This window comes from Hyperoodon ampullatus (assembly GCF_949752795.1).
Source record: "Hyperoodon ampullatus genome assembly, chromosome: 13".
In the NCBI taxonomy this organism is placed as follows: Eukaryota; Metazoa; Chordata; class Mammalia; order Artiodactyla; family Ziphiidae; genus Hyperoodon; species Hyperoodon ampullatus.
Window position 1 is genome coordinate 22,810,696 of NC_136926.1, and position 19,297 is coordinate 22,829,992.

General features: G+C 40.1%; 1 protein-coding gene across 1 annotated transcript in view; it reads right to left on the bottom strand.

The window, feature by feature from the left end:
• CHEK2 (checkpoint kinase 2) overlaps nt 1-19,089 on the bottom strand; it is a gene marked incomplete at its 5' end in the record, with an annotated part of 38,115 nt that extends 19,026 nt beyond the window's left edge. The window contains 6 exons of the mRNA XM_079717416.1: nt 627-680; nt 3,520-3,628; nt 6,256-6,346; nt 8,780-8,927; nt 9,046-9,170; nt 18,768-19,089. Of these exons, the coding sequence (XP_079573542.1) occupies nt 627-680; nt 3,520-3,628; nt 6,256-6,346; nt 8,780-8,927; nt 9,046-9,170; nt 18,768-19,089 (849 nt within the window). The remainder of the gene's footprint in view (nt 1-626; nt 681-3,519; nt 3,629-6,255; nt 6,347-8,779; nt 8,928-9,045; nt 9,171-18,767) is intronic.
• Nucleotides 19,090-19,297: the final 208 nt, after the last annotated feature.

Below are 19,297 nucleotides of genomic sequence, written 5' to 3' on the forward strand. Positions count from 1 at the left end.
CACCCATAAGACATTATATTTAGGAGACTTACTGTGTCTTTTGGTCCAGAACTAACTCAGTAGAAATATCACATAATTATTTAATCATAAAGATCTTTATAAAGTATTGTCCTTTCACGGGGAGGGGGAAGGATAAACTGGGACAAACTAAGAGAGTGGCATAGACATATATACACTGCCAAATGTAAAACAGATAGCTAGTGGGAAGCAGCGGCATAGCACAGGGAGATCAGCTCGGTGCTTTGTGACCTCCTAGAGGGCTGGGATAGGGAGGGTGGGAGGGAGACGCAACAGGGAGGGGATATGGGGATATATGTATATGTATAGCTGATTCACTTTGTTATTCAGCAGAAACTAACACAACATTGTAAAACAATTATACTCCAATAAAGATGTTAAAAAAAAAAAAAGTATTGTCCTTTCAAAATTTCAGGGTAAAGCTCTTCCCAGCTAAATGATAGCTAAACACATGCATGCATGCATACACACACGAACACACACGTACACACACACAATTAAGGAACCCAGGTTAATACTAGCTTTATTACACTGAAGTGCTTTGCACTCTCCCCATATTTTGACATAAATGAATTTAAGTATGGGTCATTTTTTACAGCAGTACTTACATGATTTAGTTTTTTCAAAATTTCTATTTCTGTTTCAACATTGAGTGCTGGATCCTTTGAAAAAAAATAACATTAGAGTTTATTAGTAATAATAATAACCAATATTCAGAAAATACTTACAGTTCAATTTAGCTGAGTAAAGGCTGCCTGGACTTCCCTGGTGGCGCAGTAGTTAAGAATCTGCCTGCCGGGGCTTCCCTGGTAGAGCAGTGGTTAAGAATCCACCTGCCAATGCAGGGGACACGGCTTCGAGCCCTGGTCCAGGAAGATCCCACATGCCGCGGAGCAACTAAGCCTGTGCGCCACAACTACTGAACCTGCGCTCTAGAGCCCGAGAGCCACAACTACTGAAGCCCTCGCGCCTAGACCCCGTGCTCTGCAACAAGAGAAGCCACCACAATGAGAAGCCCGCACACCGCAACGAAGAGTAGCCCCCACTCACCACAACTAGAGAAAGCTCGCACACAGCAACAAAGACCCAATACAGCCAAAAATAAAAACAAATAAATAAATAAATTTATTTTTTAAAAAAAAGAGGGCTTCCCTGGTGGCGCAGTGGTTGAGAGTCCGCCTGCCGATGCAGGGGACACGGGTTCGTGCCCTGGTCTGGGAAGATCCCACATGCCGCAGAGCGGCTGGGCCCGTGAGCCATGGCCGCTGAGCCTGTGCGTCCGGAGCCTGTGCTCCGCAATGGGAGAGGCCACAACAGTGAGAGGCCCACGTACCGCAAAAAAAAAAAAAAAAAAAAAAAAGAATCTGCCTGCCAATGCGGGGGACATGGGTTCAAGCCCTGGTCCAGGAAGATCCCACATGCCACAGAGCAACTAAGCCCGTGTGCCACAACAACTGAGCCTGTGTTCTAGAGCCCGTGAGCCACAACTACTGAGCCTGCACGCCACAACTACTGAAGCCCGCCTGCCTAGAGCCCATACTCCTCAACAGGAGAAGCCACCGCAATGAGAAGCCCACACACCACAATGAAGAGTAACCCCCACTTGCCGCAACTAGAAAAAGCCCTCGCGCAGCAACGAAGACCCAACGTGGCCAAAACTTAATTAATTAATTAATTAATTTTTTTTAGAAAAGGCTGCTTGAGTTCCAAAGTCAGCACTGTTCATACAGAGAAATCAAGGCACAGAGGTGGATGAATTACACAACTCACCTAAAATCACCCTACAAAATGCTTGGCAAATAGTAAGCATTCAATAATGACCAAGCTCTATGCCAAGCTCTTTATTTAAAAGGGTCATCTCACATAAGCCTCATAATCCAAGTGAACTGGGTTCTAAAAGTATCCCCGTTTCACAGATGCAACAACTGAGGCTCAGAGAAAGGAAGCCACTTGCTGCAGTTCCCACAGCCAGAAACAAAGTGTGTTTCCACTGTTCTCACACTGACCTGGTAAGCTCTGCTTGTCTCATCAACTGTGGAATTGCTTACATTCATAAAAATGATACAACAAACAAAAACCATAGACAAGAAGGTATTCAATTAAAATGTGTAAAGAAAACGTCAAGTCACATTTTTAATAATAGAGCAGACCCAGGTTCCAATTTCAAGTGCAAGCTGAGATATTTACTGAGACTCTAACGGGAGGAGGTTTCAGAGTAGCGAAGTTGCTCTCCGTTACAATTCCAAAAGGATGACTCGAGTTATTCAACCTCACGGGCTACACCCTCCACAAGCAAAGAGGATATAGAATTACATATTTATGTAAAATGGACTTCAGCGAAGAAACCCAGATGTTTAATTTTAAAAACCTGCCTCTTCCTGTAAGCCGGTAAACTTATTACCAAATCCGGGTGTACTCTGATGATGGAGAGGTCTAAAAGAGTCCGATAGGATTTGAAAGATGAAATTAAGAAGTAAAATTGTGCTCCAAGTCATTAAGAATCTGGTAGGTTATTTTCTTCCCCCAAAAATGGGAAACAAATCCAGAATCACAGGGGAAAGATCTATAACAATGTGAACACTGAAAGGAAATTCCTCTTGCTGTGTGAGAATGGCATTGTCTAGGGAGAAAAAAAAAAAAAAGAAATTGATCTTTAAAGAATGTTAGAGTATAATAGCCAGAAACAGCTGGCCACAAAGGAAAACGTGATTAGAGGCTATGTTTTACATTACTTTGTTGGGTCATGTGTTGAAAGACAAATACACTTGGCCACTTCAGCAATGCATAAGCGTGTATTACAGAAAATGTAATAAAATGAGTGGTTACCATATAAAGAGACTATTAAAATAATTTAATTAAGATTTTTAAAAATCTATAAACATGAAGGTATTCATTGCCACGTTATCAGGAAGAGCAAAGAATTAGAAATTACCTAAATGACCTAATTTATCTAAATGATCAACCAGAGAAATGGTTGAATAAATTATGATAAAATTGGTGAAACAGAGACTCGATCATCAAAAAGGATATATTGGGGAAAAGTATATGTATTAATGCTTATGTGAAAAAGCAAAATGCAAAATTGTATACACAATATGATCTCAACCATCTAGAAATAGAAATTCATAGGAACAAAGACTAGAAGGAAGGAGAAAACTGAAAACAGCTGTGGGGTTACAGTGGTGGGGATACGGCTGGATTTTTTTTTCCCTAATTTCCTTTCATTTACTGTAAAAACAGTCTTGTAACAACTTGGAAGGGAAAAAAAAAGCAAAAACAAGTTCCTGCTATGTGTATTATAATGTATAACCAAATATTTTTGGAACCAAATTATCTATAAGTGTTTAGATTAGTTGAATATACTCAAAAATTTTCAATGTTCTTTGATACAAATTCTGAGCAATAAATCCTTCCTGACATTGAAAATCACCACTCTAAAATTATTTGGGGAAGGTAAGAAGTGTTAAGAATGACCAAACAGCCACAAACAAGGGTACTTACTGCATCTCTCTCGGAGCCAATAGCAAACTTCCTTTTGCTGATGATCTTTATGGCTACTTTCTTACACGTCTTCCTCTCGAAAGCTAGCTTCACCTCACCACAGGCGCCACTACAGGGAAAAACACAGAAAGTGACTGACTGTCAAAATGTTTTTAATCCTGAGACCCACCACTCCTGAACTGGGCTCAACCATTTCGAGTTAAAGACAGCCCATTGTCTCTGTTTTCAGAAACCTCACCAGTGTAAAATGTCAAAGGCATAAGTGAATAGGGACCATCCAGCAACACCGAGTCAGCTCCAAATGCCACTTTTTGAGCTGAGTGATATAGACTTAGGTCTTGATGTCACCCCAGATTGTGAAACTCTCAGAAAGACACTAAGAACAAATCAGAGAGAAATGATTTATCCCAGGGGCCAGAGAAAGACCAAATACAACCAAGTCCAAGTTAAAAATGAGTGCCTGAAACAATAGTAAACAGCTACTGCAAATGAATTACTTTCACTGATCCGTTTCTCTTCTTTCTTATCCTCTATCTTCAAAGGAAGTGCGTAAGCAGTTGATGCCATGAATTGCACCCGAAATAAAATCAGAATACATAAGAAATCAAAAGTGCACCATGAATCTGCTTGCAGCAAGCTCTTGAAGATTTGCAATTAATTGAGATGCTAAAATCGAGGACTGCTACCCAGGATGACAGACACCCAGTACAGTTAATCAAGCATCAGTCACCCGTTACCTGCCGCAAGTAGACTTTTCTAACCACTGTGGGTTGGGGGATGGGGTGAGGGGGTTGCCAAGACATCTTTTTTACTATGTATTGTGTATATACATAACATAAAATTTGCCATTGTAACCATTCTTTTTTGTCAATCCTATTAACATTTTATTAACAAAAATCGCATTTTATTTTTTTTGTTTTTGTTTTGTGGGGTTTTTTTTTTGCTTTATCTTAAAGATTCTTTTTTTTTTAAATTGGTGTTTAGTTGCTTTACATGCCATTATATCATTATAAAGTGTACAATTCAATGGCATTAAGTACATCCACAATGTTGTGCAGCCATCACCTCTATCTAGTTCCGGAAATTTTTCATCAGCACAAATGGAAACCCCAAACCCATTAAGTGTTCACTCTCCTTTTTCCCTGCCCCCAGCCCCTGGCAACCTCTAATTTGCTTTCTCTCTCTATGGATTTGCCTGCTCAGAATATCTCGCATCAGTGGAATCATACACTATGTGGTCTTTTGTGTCTGACTTCTTTCACTTGGACTGTTTTGAAGGTTCACCCATGCTGTAGCATGTATCAGTATTCCGTTCCTTTTTATAGCTAAATAATAGCCCATTTTATGGATATATCACATTTTGTGTATCCATTCTTTTGTTGATGGACACTTAGGTTGTTCCCACCTTTTCGCTACTGTGAATAGAGATGCAGTGAACTGTTCGTGCACAAGTTTTTGTTGAACATCTGTTTTCAATCTGGGGGGTATATACCTAACAAGGGGAATTACTGTGTCATACAGTAATTCTGTTTAACTTTTTGAGAAAACATCAAACTATTTCCCACAGTGGCTGCACCATTTTACATTCCCAACAGCGGTGCATAAGGGTGCCAATTTCTCCGCATCCTCACAAACACATGTCACTTTCCATCTCTTTATTATGGCCATCCTAATGGGTGTGAAGCAGCATCTCATTGTGGTTTTGATTTGCACTTCCCTAATGACTAATGATGCTGAGTATCTTCTCAAGTGGTTTTTGGCCATTTCTGTATCTTCTTTGGAGAAATGTCCTTTGCCCATTTTTAAATTGGGTTATCTTTTTGTTGTTGAGTTGTAAAAGTTCTTTATTCTAAATACTAGATTCTTATCAGATATATCATTTGCAATATTTTCTCTCATTTTATGGCTTGTGTTTCACTCTCTTGATAGTGTCTTTTGAGGCAAAAGTTTTAAAATTTGACGAAGTCTAATTTTGCTATTTTTTTCGTTCGTGGCTTGCGCTTTTGGTGCCGTTTAAGAAACCACTGCTGGGACGTCCCTGGTGGCGCAGTGGTTAAGAATCCGCCTGCCAATGCAGGGGACACGGGTTGGAGCCCTGGTCTGGGAAGATCCCACATGCTGCAGAGCAACTAAGCCCATGTGCCACAACTACTGAGCCTGTGCTCTAGAGCCCGTGAGCCACAACTACTGAGCCCACATGCTACAACTACTGAAGCCCTCAAACCTAGAGCCCGTGCTCCTCAATAAGAGAAGCCACCTCAATGAGAAGCCCACACACCGCAATGAAGAGCAGCACCCCCTTGCCGCAGCTAGAGAAAGCCCGCGTGCAGCAACAAAGACCCAACGCAGACAAAGATAAGATAAAATTTTTTTTAAAAATGCAGTAAATGTTTCTTTATGGAAGGTAATGAAAGTGCTCTAAAACTGATTGTGGTAAAGGCTTCACAGCTCTCTGAATATACTAAAAACCACTGAACTGTATATTTTTTAATGAGTGAATTGTATGGTATGCAAGTTATATCTCAATAAAACTGCTTTTAAAAAGTTATCACCAATAAAATTTATAAAGAAAAACTACTCAACTGATCGTTATAATAACATACCTATCACAAATAGGTACCCTACAAATGTTATGAATACATAATGAATGCCATAAAACCAGGAACAAAAAACTAGCCAATGACAAAAGTTTAGAAAGAAATTAAGTGCAAGTTCCATAAGAAAAAAAAAAATTACCTTCCAAGAGTTTTTGACATGATGTATTCGTCTCTTAAGTCCTTGGGATAAACTGACTGATCATCTACAGTCAGATCAAAAAATACAAAAACTAAGGAAAAAATGGCAGAAATAGGTCTCATTAATCCATTTGATAAAGAAAAGATAAATGGTCCTATAACTTAGTAAACATATGGAATATAAGACAATCGTTCTAAATTCCATTTAACATCTAACCCCAAAGAAATCATTTAGCTAGGCTAATGCATGTCGTGAAACCCTTGAAAAATGATGACAGCCAAGCTTCATTCCACAATGGAAACACACAGCATCATTCTCACTATAATGCAGGAAACTCATACATAAATGCTATTCTTATTCTTTGACCTCAGAACAGTTATCAACTGCACAGGCCCAGAACCAAAAGGCAATTAGTTTGAATCTAGAAAATATGTTCTAGGCAAGTAAATATCCCCAAAAAATCAGGCCAGAGGTCACATACTAGTATTATCTTCTCTCAACCATTTCTACCTTTACCTAGCTGGTATTTTATAGTGCAAACCACCTTGAACTTACTTGTAAAATTAACTAAATAACGCTTTCCCAAAAAATCCCCTTTATTTCTTCATTATTCGGCCTGTGACTCAGAAAAAGAAAACCAAAAAACCGCTCATTTCATAATTTAACCATCCATTGGGCCAAACCTGCAATCAGTTATCAAACATTCCAGTTCAACAAAGTGGTAAATTTTCAACTGCCTATAATATCTGGAAAGAGTGAAATTTGTTAAGACCCTTGAGTTTCTCAGATTTCAGGTGATGGGTCTTGACCTCCCTGGAGTAACATAGAGATCCAGTCTCTGGCATAAATCTGAACCAGCTCAGCATGCTTCAATCCAGGCTGGTCCCCAGAAGGCAGACAGCTGCCTAATGAATGAGACCTGCTGGCTACCTAGGATACAACCATTCCTCCCTGCTTATTGATATTGATGAACCCAGATGTTACAGTGACACCTGAGAATCAGGGAATTTGAGGGGCTCTGGAGATGTATTTTCCCAAGTGTCGAGGTCTACTTCAGGGGCTGTAAACTCAGTTGCCTACACAAGCCAGGAAGGTCATACACACAGGTAAGGCTGGAGTGAGTGTAAGATGTGGAGCAGTGGAGACTTGAACAGGAAAACATCATCCACCTAAAGGAGGCAGCCTCTACTTAGCACCTGCAAATCCTCGAATTAGGGATAATATGCTCAAGTACGGCCAGATATTCCATCTTTTCAAAGAAAACTGGATTTTCATATTAAAGCACAAATATCAGCAAAGGCCTAAAACAATGTCAATAGGCTGAATCAGTCTGCAGAGTACCAGTTTGATCGATTTCCATCCGGCCAGCTTCAGACCACATAACACTTTTGTTCAAATAAGAAAAGGTGCCCTTCAGATAGAACAATTAGAAAAAGATGGCACACCAATTGTCAAGTAGAGGACAGGCCACATTTCAGCGACCAGTTGCCCACCTTAACCAGGTGCTCACAAACAGCAAAAGCCTGTGCAGCTGTCCTGACTATAATTATCAGACAGGAAATAAAAGTCAGAAAACAGGAGAAACTAAGGCAATCATAAAATACACTACAGGACGTCCAGAATAGCCATAATTCCGAGATGCCAGTCTGAAGACTGGCTGCATGAGAATCACCTGGGCAGGATTTTTTAAATCCCTGGAACTAGTGGATCAGGATTTATGGGACAGTGCCTCTGGGAATCTATATTTTTAAGGTGTTATCCACACAAACACATACCATTCCAAGCCGCTCAACTCTCAGATAATTTTGGGAAGTTCTGTGAGTTTTTTTTCAAATTAAAGAAATGAGGGTATTCCTCTTGGCCAAGATTTCAAAATCACTGTGAGCTATATTTAATTCTGTAGATGGTTTTTATTCACAATGAATGACAACTGTTCATTTTAGATGTGATATTCATGAAGTTTTAGGAATAAATGCTTATAAAATACTACCCGATAATGATGATAAACATCTCCACTTTCAAAGGATAACCACGTCATATTTAAGAAGGTGGAAGGTCTAAATTGAGATTGTTACAGAAAAACCCATAGCCTAATGCCGGGTTATATATAATAGTTCAATAAATATATGCAGAAATTAATGACCGAAAGGAATAAAGAAAGGGAAGAATAAGGAAGGAAGAGAAAAAGAGGGGGAAGGAAGGGATGAACTAATGGCCTAAAATAACAACTCATAGATAGTTAAGACTGATGTAACAAAAGTGAATCAATTAATGAATGATAACTAAGCAAAATGATAATTTAAAACATATGGCTTTAAATAAAACTAATCAAACCAATTAAACCTTAGAAAATCTGTCTTGATAGAACTTTTGATTGTTAAAAAATGCAACTAGGATTGAGGTGAATCTTGAATACTAACCTACTTACTTTATGTACCTAACCATACTCTGCAAAGGACACAATGTCATTTTTCCTTTTATACAGGAAGAAAAAATTCCAGTAACCAGACGATAATAATATTACCTTTATTACTCCATACTGAAAGTGCAATTTCAGAATTGTTATTCAAAGGAAGGCGTCTTCCTTTCCCTACAAGATCTCTATTTACAAAGGTTCCATTCCCACTGTGATCTTCTATGTATGCGATGTAAGAGTTTTTAGGACCCATTTCCTAAAATAGAAAACATTTTATTTCAAAGTTTTAATGGTGGGGCGTTTCAGTGGGGAGACAACTAAGAGTGATGTCTAGACGACCAGTTCTCCCAAATGTATGAATATTTGCCACCTACTCTGAAGATCCGAAAGTGCTTCTTGCTGTAAGTCCGGTATTTATCGGTTCTTTTCAGCAGGGGCTCATCAAAGCAGTATTCACAGTTTCTATCCCTCCCAAACCAGTAGCTGTCGTTAACACACTCTGTAACACAAAAGCACACCCCAGAGGGCTGTTGAATTTCATGTATCAAACACCTTTAAAAACTGCTCATAAAATCTGCTTGTAGGAAAAGAGCCTAAGAAGGCAATCAAAATTATAGATTTGTCCATCAAGATTTTATAAGATTCAAAATCAGTGGGGAGAAAAAAACCAAATATTTCCAACGAGTTTAACAAATTATGGTTTATACATAGCCATGAAATGCTAAGCAGTCATTAAAATTCTCAAATAATTTTTAATGACTTAGAAAAATACTTATGATATAATAATAACTTCCTACTTATTACTCTCCTGAGGCTTCCCATCATACTTAGTATGAAATCTATACTCCGCATGGCAGGCTAGATGCTCAGGATCTCGCCCCTGCGTCCCTCCCAACTTCACCTTGTACCTCTCCCCTTGATCGCTACACTCAGCTCCACTGGCCTCCTTCCACTGCCCCAAATATGCTGGGTTCAACCTACCTTGTGGCCTTTGAATTCTTCATTCCCAGTGATTTGAATGGCCATCTTGCCTTTTGTGTCTGCAAATTATCATCTTCCACTCAGCTTTCTGTATAAGCACACTCCCAGCTCACCACCCACCCACCATAATCACAAGAGCCTGTTCTGTTTCCCTCTATAACTGAAAATTATCTTTATTATTTGTATATTGTCTCCTGGCATCCCCGTTAGAACAAATTCCAGAAGGGCAGCCTGGAGTCTCTAGTTTAAGAATACAGCTCCAGCACCTAGGACGATGCATATGGTAGGCAAGCAAAATGTTCATGGAAAGACAGACTAGGGAAAATATTACCAACTCATGCCACAATCAAAGGACTATTTCCCTAGTATCTGTAAAGTTTCTTTTTTTTTTTTTTTTTTGCGGTACATGGGCCTCTCACTGTTGTGGCCTCTCCTGTTGTGGAGAACAGGCTCCAGACACGCAGGCTCAGCGGCCATGGCTCACAGGCCTAGCCGCTCCACGGCATGTGGGATCTTCCCGGACCGGGGCACGAACCTGTGTCCCCTGCATCGGCAGGCGGACTCTCAACCATTGCGCCACCAGGGAAGCCCCTGTAAAGTTTCTACAAAGCAACAAGAAAAAGACAAACAATCCAGTAGAAAATAGGTAAAGGATACAAAAAAAATTTATAAGAGACAGAAATACAAATGGCTCAAACATATGAAAAGATGGCCAAGCTAACTCAATACAAGAAATTCTGAAAATCATACATTAAGATTCCATGTTTCAACTTTCAGATTGACAAAAATCAAAAAGTTTCATATTATACTGTGTTGGCAAGAGGCATGAAAAAGCAGGTATTTCCCATACGTTTCCAGTAAGAATGTAATTTATACACCATCTAGGGAGGCTAATTTGGCAAGACCAAAATTACATATGTAGGGGCTTCCCTGGTGGCACAGTGGTTAAGAATCCTCCTGCCGGTGCAGGGGACACAGGTTCAAGCCCTGCTCCAGGAAGATCCCACATGCCGCAGAGCAACTAAACCCGTGCACCATAACTACTGAGCCTGCGCTCTAGAGCCCGCCAGCCACAACTACTGAGCCCATGCGCCACAACTACTGAAGCCCGCGTGCCTAGAGCCTGTGCTCCACAACAAGAGAAGCCACCGGAATGAGAAGCCTGTGCACCACAATGAAGAGTAGCCCCCACTCGCCGCAACTAGAGAAAGCCCGTGCACAGCAACGAAGACCCAACACAGCCTAAATAAATAAATAACTTTTAAAAAAAATTACATATGCAACCACTTCACCCCATGAAGATGGCTTTAATTTTTAACAAAAGGAAAATAATAAGTGTTGGCAAGGATGCAAAGAAATAGGAACCCTCATACATTGCTAGTGGGAATGTAAAATGGTACACCTCTGTGGAAAATTTTGTGGTTCCTCAAAAAGTTAAACATAGGATTGCCTTATGACTCAGCAATTCCACTCCTAAGTATATACCCCAAAGAACTGAAAACATGTACCCAAACAAATCCTTGTACACAAGTGTTCATACCAGCACTAGTCACAACAGACAAATGATGGAAACAAACCAAATGTCCTACAATGGGTGAATGCATAAACAAATTGTGATATTTACATACAATGGACTATTTTTCACCCATAAAAAGGAATAAATGCTAAAACTCATACATCTACAACAAGGATGAACCTTGAAAACATTATGCTAAGTGAAAGAAGCCAGACACAAAATGCCACAGACTGTATGACTGTATTTATATGAAATATCTAAAATAGGTAAATCCATAGATATGAAATGCAGATTGGTGGTTGCCAGGGGCAGAGGAGGAAGGGATGGGGAGTAACTGCTTAATGGATATAGGGTTTCATTTTGGAGTAAAGAAAATATTTCAGAACTGGACAGAAGTGGTGGTTGCACAATGTTGTGAATGTACTAAAGGTCACTGAACTGTTCACATCAAAATCGTTAATTTTAGGGACTTCCCTGGTGGCGCAATGGTTAGGAATCTGCCTGCCAATGCAGGAGACATGGGTTCGATCCCTGGTCTGGGAAGATCCCACATGCCACAGAGCAACCAAGCCCATGTGCCATAACTACTGAGCCTGTGCTCTAGAGCCCACAAGCCACAACTACTGAGCCTGCGGGCCACAACTACTGAAGCCTATGCTCCTAGAGCCTCTGCTCTGCAACAAGAGACGCCACTGCAATGAGAAGCCCGTGCACTGCAGCAAAAAGTAGCCCCCACCCGTCGCAACTAGAGAAAGCCCACACGCAGCAACAAAGACCCAATGCAGCCATAAATAAATAAATAAATAAATAAATAAATAAATAAATAATTTTTTTAAATGGTTAATTTTATGTTATGTGAATTTCACCTCAATTCCTTAGTTATATATGCACACACCCATTGGTCCAGAAATCCCACTTCTAGGAATTTATCCTACAGATAGAATCATGTGTATTATGAAAGGACATGAGGACATATGTGCAAGGTTATTCACTATAGCATTATTCCTTTTTTTTAATAAATTTATTTATTTATTTATTTTTGGCTGCACTGGGTCTTCGTTGCTGCAAACGGGCTTTCTCTAGTTGAGGCGAGCGGGGGCTACTCTTCGTTGCGGTGCGCGGGCTTCCCATTGTGGTGGCTTCTCTTGTTGCGGAGCATGGGCTCTAGGCATGCGGACTTCAGTAGTTGTGGCTCCTGGGCTCTAGAGCGCAGGCTTAGTTGCTCCGCAGCATGTGGGATCTTCCCGGACCAGGGCTTGAACCCATGTCCCCTGCATCGGCAGGCAGATTCTTAACCACTGTGCCACCAGGGGAGACCTATAGCATTATTCTTATAGCAACAACTTTAATGTCCATTAGTAAGGGGCTAGTTCAATAAATTTATATATCCACAAAAGAAATGGGGATCTTTACATTCTGATAGAAGAATGTCTAAGATACATTGTTAAATATAAACAACAGGTTACAACCAGTGTGTTGTAAATTACAGTTGGTATAAATAATAAAGGGGGAAAAAAGAACACATAGATACTTAGTTGCTTATATGTGCACCAAATATTTCTGGAAGGCTACATAAGAAATCAGCAATCCTGGGAAGTAGTTGGGGGAAAGACAGAAATTGGATGAAGGCCTTGCACCTGTTTTGAATTTTGCACCTAATGCAAATATAACCTCTTCAAAAAGTTAAATTAATCGCTTAAAGAGTTTGCAGTCTGGTGGGGAGACAAACAGGGAAGCAAAAACAATACAGCATGTAGACTCTCCAGGGGAAGCACAGATGCAAGGCTCTGGCAACTCTGCCTGGGACTATCAAAAAGGCTTCATGAGGCAAGACAGGAAGGATAGATTGAACAGCCCTTTGGAAGGCAACATGGCAGTACCCATTACAAGGTAAAGCCATGCCTAGTCTATGCTCCAGCAACTCAACACAGGCTCTACCCTAGAGAGACATTTGTCCAAATGACCAAGGAGACAAGGACATTCATTGCAGTCTTGCTTGCAGGAATAAAAACTGCCAACAACCTAAGCATCTATTAACAGGGAAAGGTATGAATGAACCATGGTATTTCTACTAGAAACCAGGAGCTTCTGGGACAGTTGAGAAGGAAAGGCATGGAGATTTTATCAGGACACCAACAGTCCAGGGATGATGGACAGAGAGTGGAAGGGGAGGCTGCCCATGGAAGAGCCTGCTCTGACCTTGGCTCATTAGAGGAGCCCTCCGGCAGATGTGTGGAGGAGGGCGGGGACAGCAAGGCAGGAGGCAAAGGGACCAAAACTCTCAGTGAGGCAATTAGGAGTAAGAACCCCAGGAAGGATGGGCCCCTTCTCCTAGTAGTGAAGAATGGGGCACAGGTGAGATGGTGACAGGGGAGAGGAACATCACAAACAAGACAAGGATGTCTGCTCTTAAAACTTCTATTCCGTGTGAGAAGTTCAAGCCAGGACAGTTAACAGAGTGAGGGAGAGGGAGATGAAAAGCCAAGGCATCCATATTGAAAAGGAAGAAGCAGATCTATCTAATCCTATTCACAAATGATATAATCTTATATGTAGAAAATCCTAAGGAACCCACTAAAAGAGATTAGCCCAAATAAACAAGTTCAGCAACATTACAGGATACAAGATCAATATTCAAAAACCACTTGTAGGGCCTCCCTGGTGGCGCAGTGGTTGAGAGTCCGCCTGCCGATGCAGGGGATACGGGTTCGTGCCCCGGTCTGGGAGGATCCCATATGCCGCGGAGCGGCTGGGCCCGTGAGCCATGGCTGCTGAGCCTGTGCATCCGGAGCCTGTGCTCCGCAACGGGAGAGGCCACAACAGTGAGAGGCCCGCGTACCACAAAAAAAAAAAAAAAAAAAAAAAAAAAAAACCACTTGTATTTCTACACACTAGCAATGGACAACTTAAAATGAAATTAAGAAAATAATTCCATTTACAACAGCATAAAAAGAATAAAATACTTGGGAATAAATTTAACAAAAGAAGTGCAAATCTTATACTCTAAAAGCTACAAAATATTGTTGGAAAAAATTTGAAAGACCTATGTAAATGTGCATGGATTGAAAGACTTAATGTTGTTAAGATGGCAAAACTCCCGTACTATACACAATTCCTATCAAAATCCCAGCTGCCTTCTTTGCAGAAATTAAAAGCTCAAACTAAAATTCCTATAAAAAAGCAAGGACCCGGAATAGCAAAACAATCTTGAAAATGAAGTACAAAGGGCTTACTTACATTTTGCAGTTTTAAAACTTACTACAGGACTTCTCTGGTGGCACAGTGGTTAAGAATCCACCTGCCAATGCAGCAGACACAGGTTCAAGCCCTGGTCCGGGAAGATCCCACATGCCACAGAGCAACTAAGCCCGTGCGCCACAACTACTGAGCCTGCACTCTAGAGCCCGCGAGCCACAACTACTGAGCCCGTGTGCCACAGTTACTGAAGCCCACGTACCTAGAGCCTGTGCTCCGCAACAAGAGAAGGTACCACAATGAGAAGCGCACGATGAAGAGTAGCAATGAAGAGTAGCCCCCACTCACTGCAACTAGAGAAAGCCCACACGCAGCAACAAAGACCCAATGCAGCCAAAAATAAATAAATAAATAAAAATTTTAAAACTTACCACAAAGCTATCATAATCAAGACAGTGTGGTACTAGTGAAAGGTTAGACATACAGATCAATGGAAAAAAATTAAGAGACGGAAAATACATCACATTTACAGTCAACTGATTTTCAACAAGGTGCCAACACAATTCACTGGGGAAAAAATAGTCTTTTCAAATGGTGCTAGGACAGTGGATATCTACATGTAAAATAATCTAGTTGGAACTTACCTCACACCATATGCAAAAAGCAACTAAAAGAGAATCAAAGATTAATTGCAGGAACTAAAACTATAAGACTCTAAGAAGAAAAAATAGTGATAAGGCTTTGTAACCTTGGGTTAAGCAATTCTGTCTAGATATGACCCCAAAGCACAAGAAACGAAAGAAAAAATATAAAAATTGGACATAATTAAAATTTAAAATGTGTGTGAATCAAAGAACATCATCAAGAAAGCGAAAAGAAGTGAATGGGGGAAAATATTTACAAAACACATATCTAGTAAGGGATTTATATCTACCATATAAAAAAGGACACTTACAACTCAATAATAAGACAAACAATCCAATTTAAAAATTAGCAAAGATGGGGATATATGTATATGTATAGCTGATTCACTTTGTTATAAAGCAGAAACTACACACCACTGTAAAGCAATTATACTCCAATAAAGATGTAAAAAAAAAATAAAATAAAAATGAGCAAAGGACCTGAATAGACATTTCTCCAAATACATAAAAATGACCAATAAGCACATGAAAAGATGTTTAACATCATTAGAACCATCAGGGAAATGTAAAACAAAATCACAATGAGATACCACTTCACACCTACTATGATGATGAAAATCAAAAGACAGATATTAAGTGGTGGCGAAATGTGGAGAAATTAGAACCCTCATACATTAGTAGTGGGAATATGGAGTAGTGCAGCTGCTGTGGAAAACAGTTTGGTGGTTTCTTAAAAACTTAACCATATTATCCAGCAATTCCACTCCTAAGCACTAAATACCCCCCAAAAAATTGAAAACAGAGACTCAAACAGATACTTGTCACAAATATTCATAGCAGCATTTTTCAAAATGGCCAAAAGGTCCAAATGTCCATCAACAGAAGAAGGGATAAAGAAAATGTGATATATTTATACAATATTATTATTCAGATATATTATTCAGACATAAAAAGAAACAAAGTTCTGATACATGATACAACATGAATGAACTTTGAAAATATTATGCTACATGAAAGAAGCCAGACATAAAAGGACAAATATTATGATTTTACTTAAACGAAATATCTAGAATAGATAAATTCAAAGACAGAGAAAATAGGTTAGAAATTACCAAAAGAACTCAATGGGGAAAGGATAATCTCTTCAATAAATGGTGCTGGGAAAACTGAATAACCACATGCAGAAGAATGAAATTGGACCCCTATCTTACACCACTCACAAAAATTAATTTGAAATCGATTAAGGACTTAAACAGAAGAAGTGAAACTATAAAACTAGAAGAAAACAAATGGTAATTATGTGACGTGAAGGAGGTGTTAGCTTAGGCTATGGTGGAGATCATTTTGCAATATATAAGTGTATCAAATTGTACACCTTAAACTTACACAATGTTATATATGTCACTTATATATGTCTCAATAAAGCTAGGGGGGAAAAGAAATTACCAGAGGAAAAAATTTTGGAAATAGATAATGGTGATGGTTGCACAACATTGTGAAAGTATTAATGCCAATGGACTGCATACTTAATGGTTAAAATGGCAAAATTTTATGTTATATATATTTTATCACAATGAAAAGAAGTAAACATTAAAAAATACTAAAGAATAAAGTTTTTAAAGTGCAAGACTTGTACCCTGAAAACTACAAAACACTGTTGAAAGAAATTAAAGAAGACCGAAATAAATGAAAGCTACCCCATGTTCACAGGTTGGAAGACTTAATACAGTTAAGATGGGAATATTACCCATATTGATCTACAGATTTAATCCCAGCTGCCTTCTTTGCAGGAAGTGACAAGCTTATCCTAAAATTCCTATGGAAAAGTAAAGAACTATAGTAGTCAAAATAATCTTGAAAAAGAACAAATCAGGACTCACTCTGGATTTCAAAATTTACTACAAAGCTACAGTAATCAAGATTTTGTGGTACTGGCATAAGGACAGACACATAGATCCATGGAACAGAACTGAAAGTCCAGAATTAAACCCCAACATTTATGGTCAAATGATCTTAAATGAGCGTGTCAAGACCATTCAAGGGGGAAAGAATAGTCTCTTCAAGAAATATTGCTCGGGGCGCTTCCCTGGTGGCGCAATGGTTAAGAATCCTCCTGCTAATGCAGGGGACACGGGTTCGAACTCTAGCCCGGGAAGATCCCACATGCCGCGGAGCAGCTAAGCCCGTGCGCCACAACTACTGAGCCTGCGCTCTAGAGCCTGCGAGCCACAACTACTGAGCCCACGCTCTAGAGCCCACGTGCTACAACTACTGAAGCCCTCATGCCTAGAGCCCATGCTCCACAACAAGAGAAGCCACGGTGATGAGAAGCCCATGCACCACAACGAAGAGTAGCCACCACTCACCACAACTAGAGAAAGCCCACGTGCAGCAACAAAGACCCAACGCAGCCAAAAATAAATACATTTATAAAAAAAAAAAAAAGAAATAGTGCTCGGACAACTGTACATTCCCATGCCAAAGGATGAATTTGGACAATACCTCATACCACGTACAAAAATCAACTCAAAAGGGTTAAGAGCTAAAACTGTAAATTATTTAGAAGAAAAGATAAGTGTGGGGGCTTCCCTGGTGGCGCAGTGGTTCAGAGTCCGCCTGCCGATGCAGGGGACACGGGTTCGTGCCCCAGTCCGGGAAGATCCCACATGCCGCCGAGCAGCTGGGCCCGTGAGCCATAGCCACTGAGCCTGTGCATCTGGAGCCTGTGCTCCGCAACAGGAGAGGCCGCAACAGTGAGAGGTCCACGTACCACACACAAAAAAAAAAAGATAGGTGTGAATCAATAACAAATAATAACAATAAAATATTATAGCTTCTCTTTATTGAGCAATTACTTTATGCTGGTCTCCCTAACAAGCTCTTTGTGTATGTAATCTTAAGTTTAAAGGAGATACACCCAACTTCACCCTAACTCACCATTTCTGTGTCCCACTCACCATACATCAGCCCTAAGCCTAGCTTAAATATATAGCTTAAATGAGTAAAAATTAGCTTCAAATGCTTACTTCTAAATTTAAAGTTGTATGTATGAATATTGCTATTTCTCCATTTTTCACTGTTTTTTCAAGTCATCAAAGTTGCACGTGACATAAAAGGGAAGGGTGAGTGACAAGGTACAAAACGGTACATTAGCCATTCATTTCTTTACATTATTATTTTCTATTCCATTAATGTCAAGTTCTTTTTTTTTTTTTTTTTTTGTAATGAAGAGGTCATTTTAATTCAGGACAGAGGAAAAATGCTACTTAAAACATACCGAGAGCAAAGCCTTACTGTTGGAACCAGGTGTCAGAGAGGATGAGTATATTTAAACAGCAAGGTTGGCTATTTTGAGATAAAAATAAGTAACAGGGAGTCAACAAATAACCTTCCCCATTCTGAAACTGTAAAACTGATGCTCTGAAACTGCTGCACCACCAGCAGGAGATAAGTGGTGAAGTTTCTGTGATTAGAAGACAAATGTTTGCAAGCTTGCATGAATCAGCATTTTTCTAGGGAAAAGATCCACAACCCTCTTCAGATGGACAACACATGGCAGACGCCCAATTAATGTTTGTTGAAAGTATAAATGAAGGGGCTCTACAGCAAGTAAGAGCCAGTGCACAACCCAAAACTGCTTCCTTGGTTCCATTTTTCATCACTTTCAAACTCTAGAATCATTCCAGGAGTGTCTTGAGCTGTCTGTTGCAACAACTTTCTAAAACTGTTTTTCTGAACAAAATATTACAAAGGGTCTTACCAAGATTAGAGAATCCATCCTGAAGGGCCCATAATCGAGCCCAAGGGGCAGGGACAGGCTCCTCGGGTTCTTGGTCCTCGGGAATAGAATAGAGTTCCTGCGTGGACACTGTGTCCAAGGAGCTCAGCGTACCCGAGCTGGAGTGAGAGGACTGGCTGGACGTGGGCACCGTGCTGGTGGAGGAGCTGGACGTGCCCTGGGACTGTGAAGAGGAGCCGTGTGGCTGTGAGGAGGGACCGTGGGACTGCGAGAAGCCACCTTGGGACTGCGGGGAGGCACTGCCATGGGGCTGATGACACTCCGCATCCGTCTCCCGAGACATCACCACCTCAAAAATAAGTGTCCAACAGTAAGGTGAATTTCAAAGAACAAGACATCATAAAGGTCAAGAGTAAAGGATAGGTATATTACAACAGCCAAAAAAAAAAAAAAAAAAATCCAAGATACGCATGCTCTGCAAAAATTAAAATTCTAACAGTTTAGACCTATCATTCTTCTGGGCTGAGCTTTTCATCACATCATTTTCACCT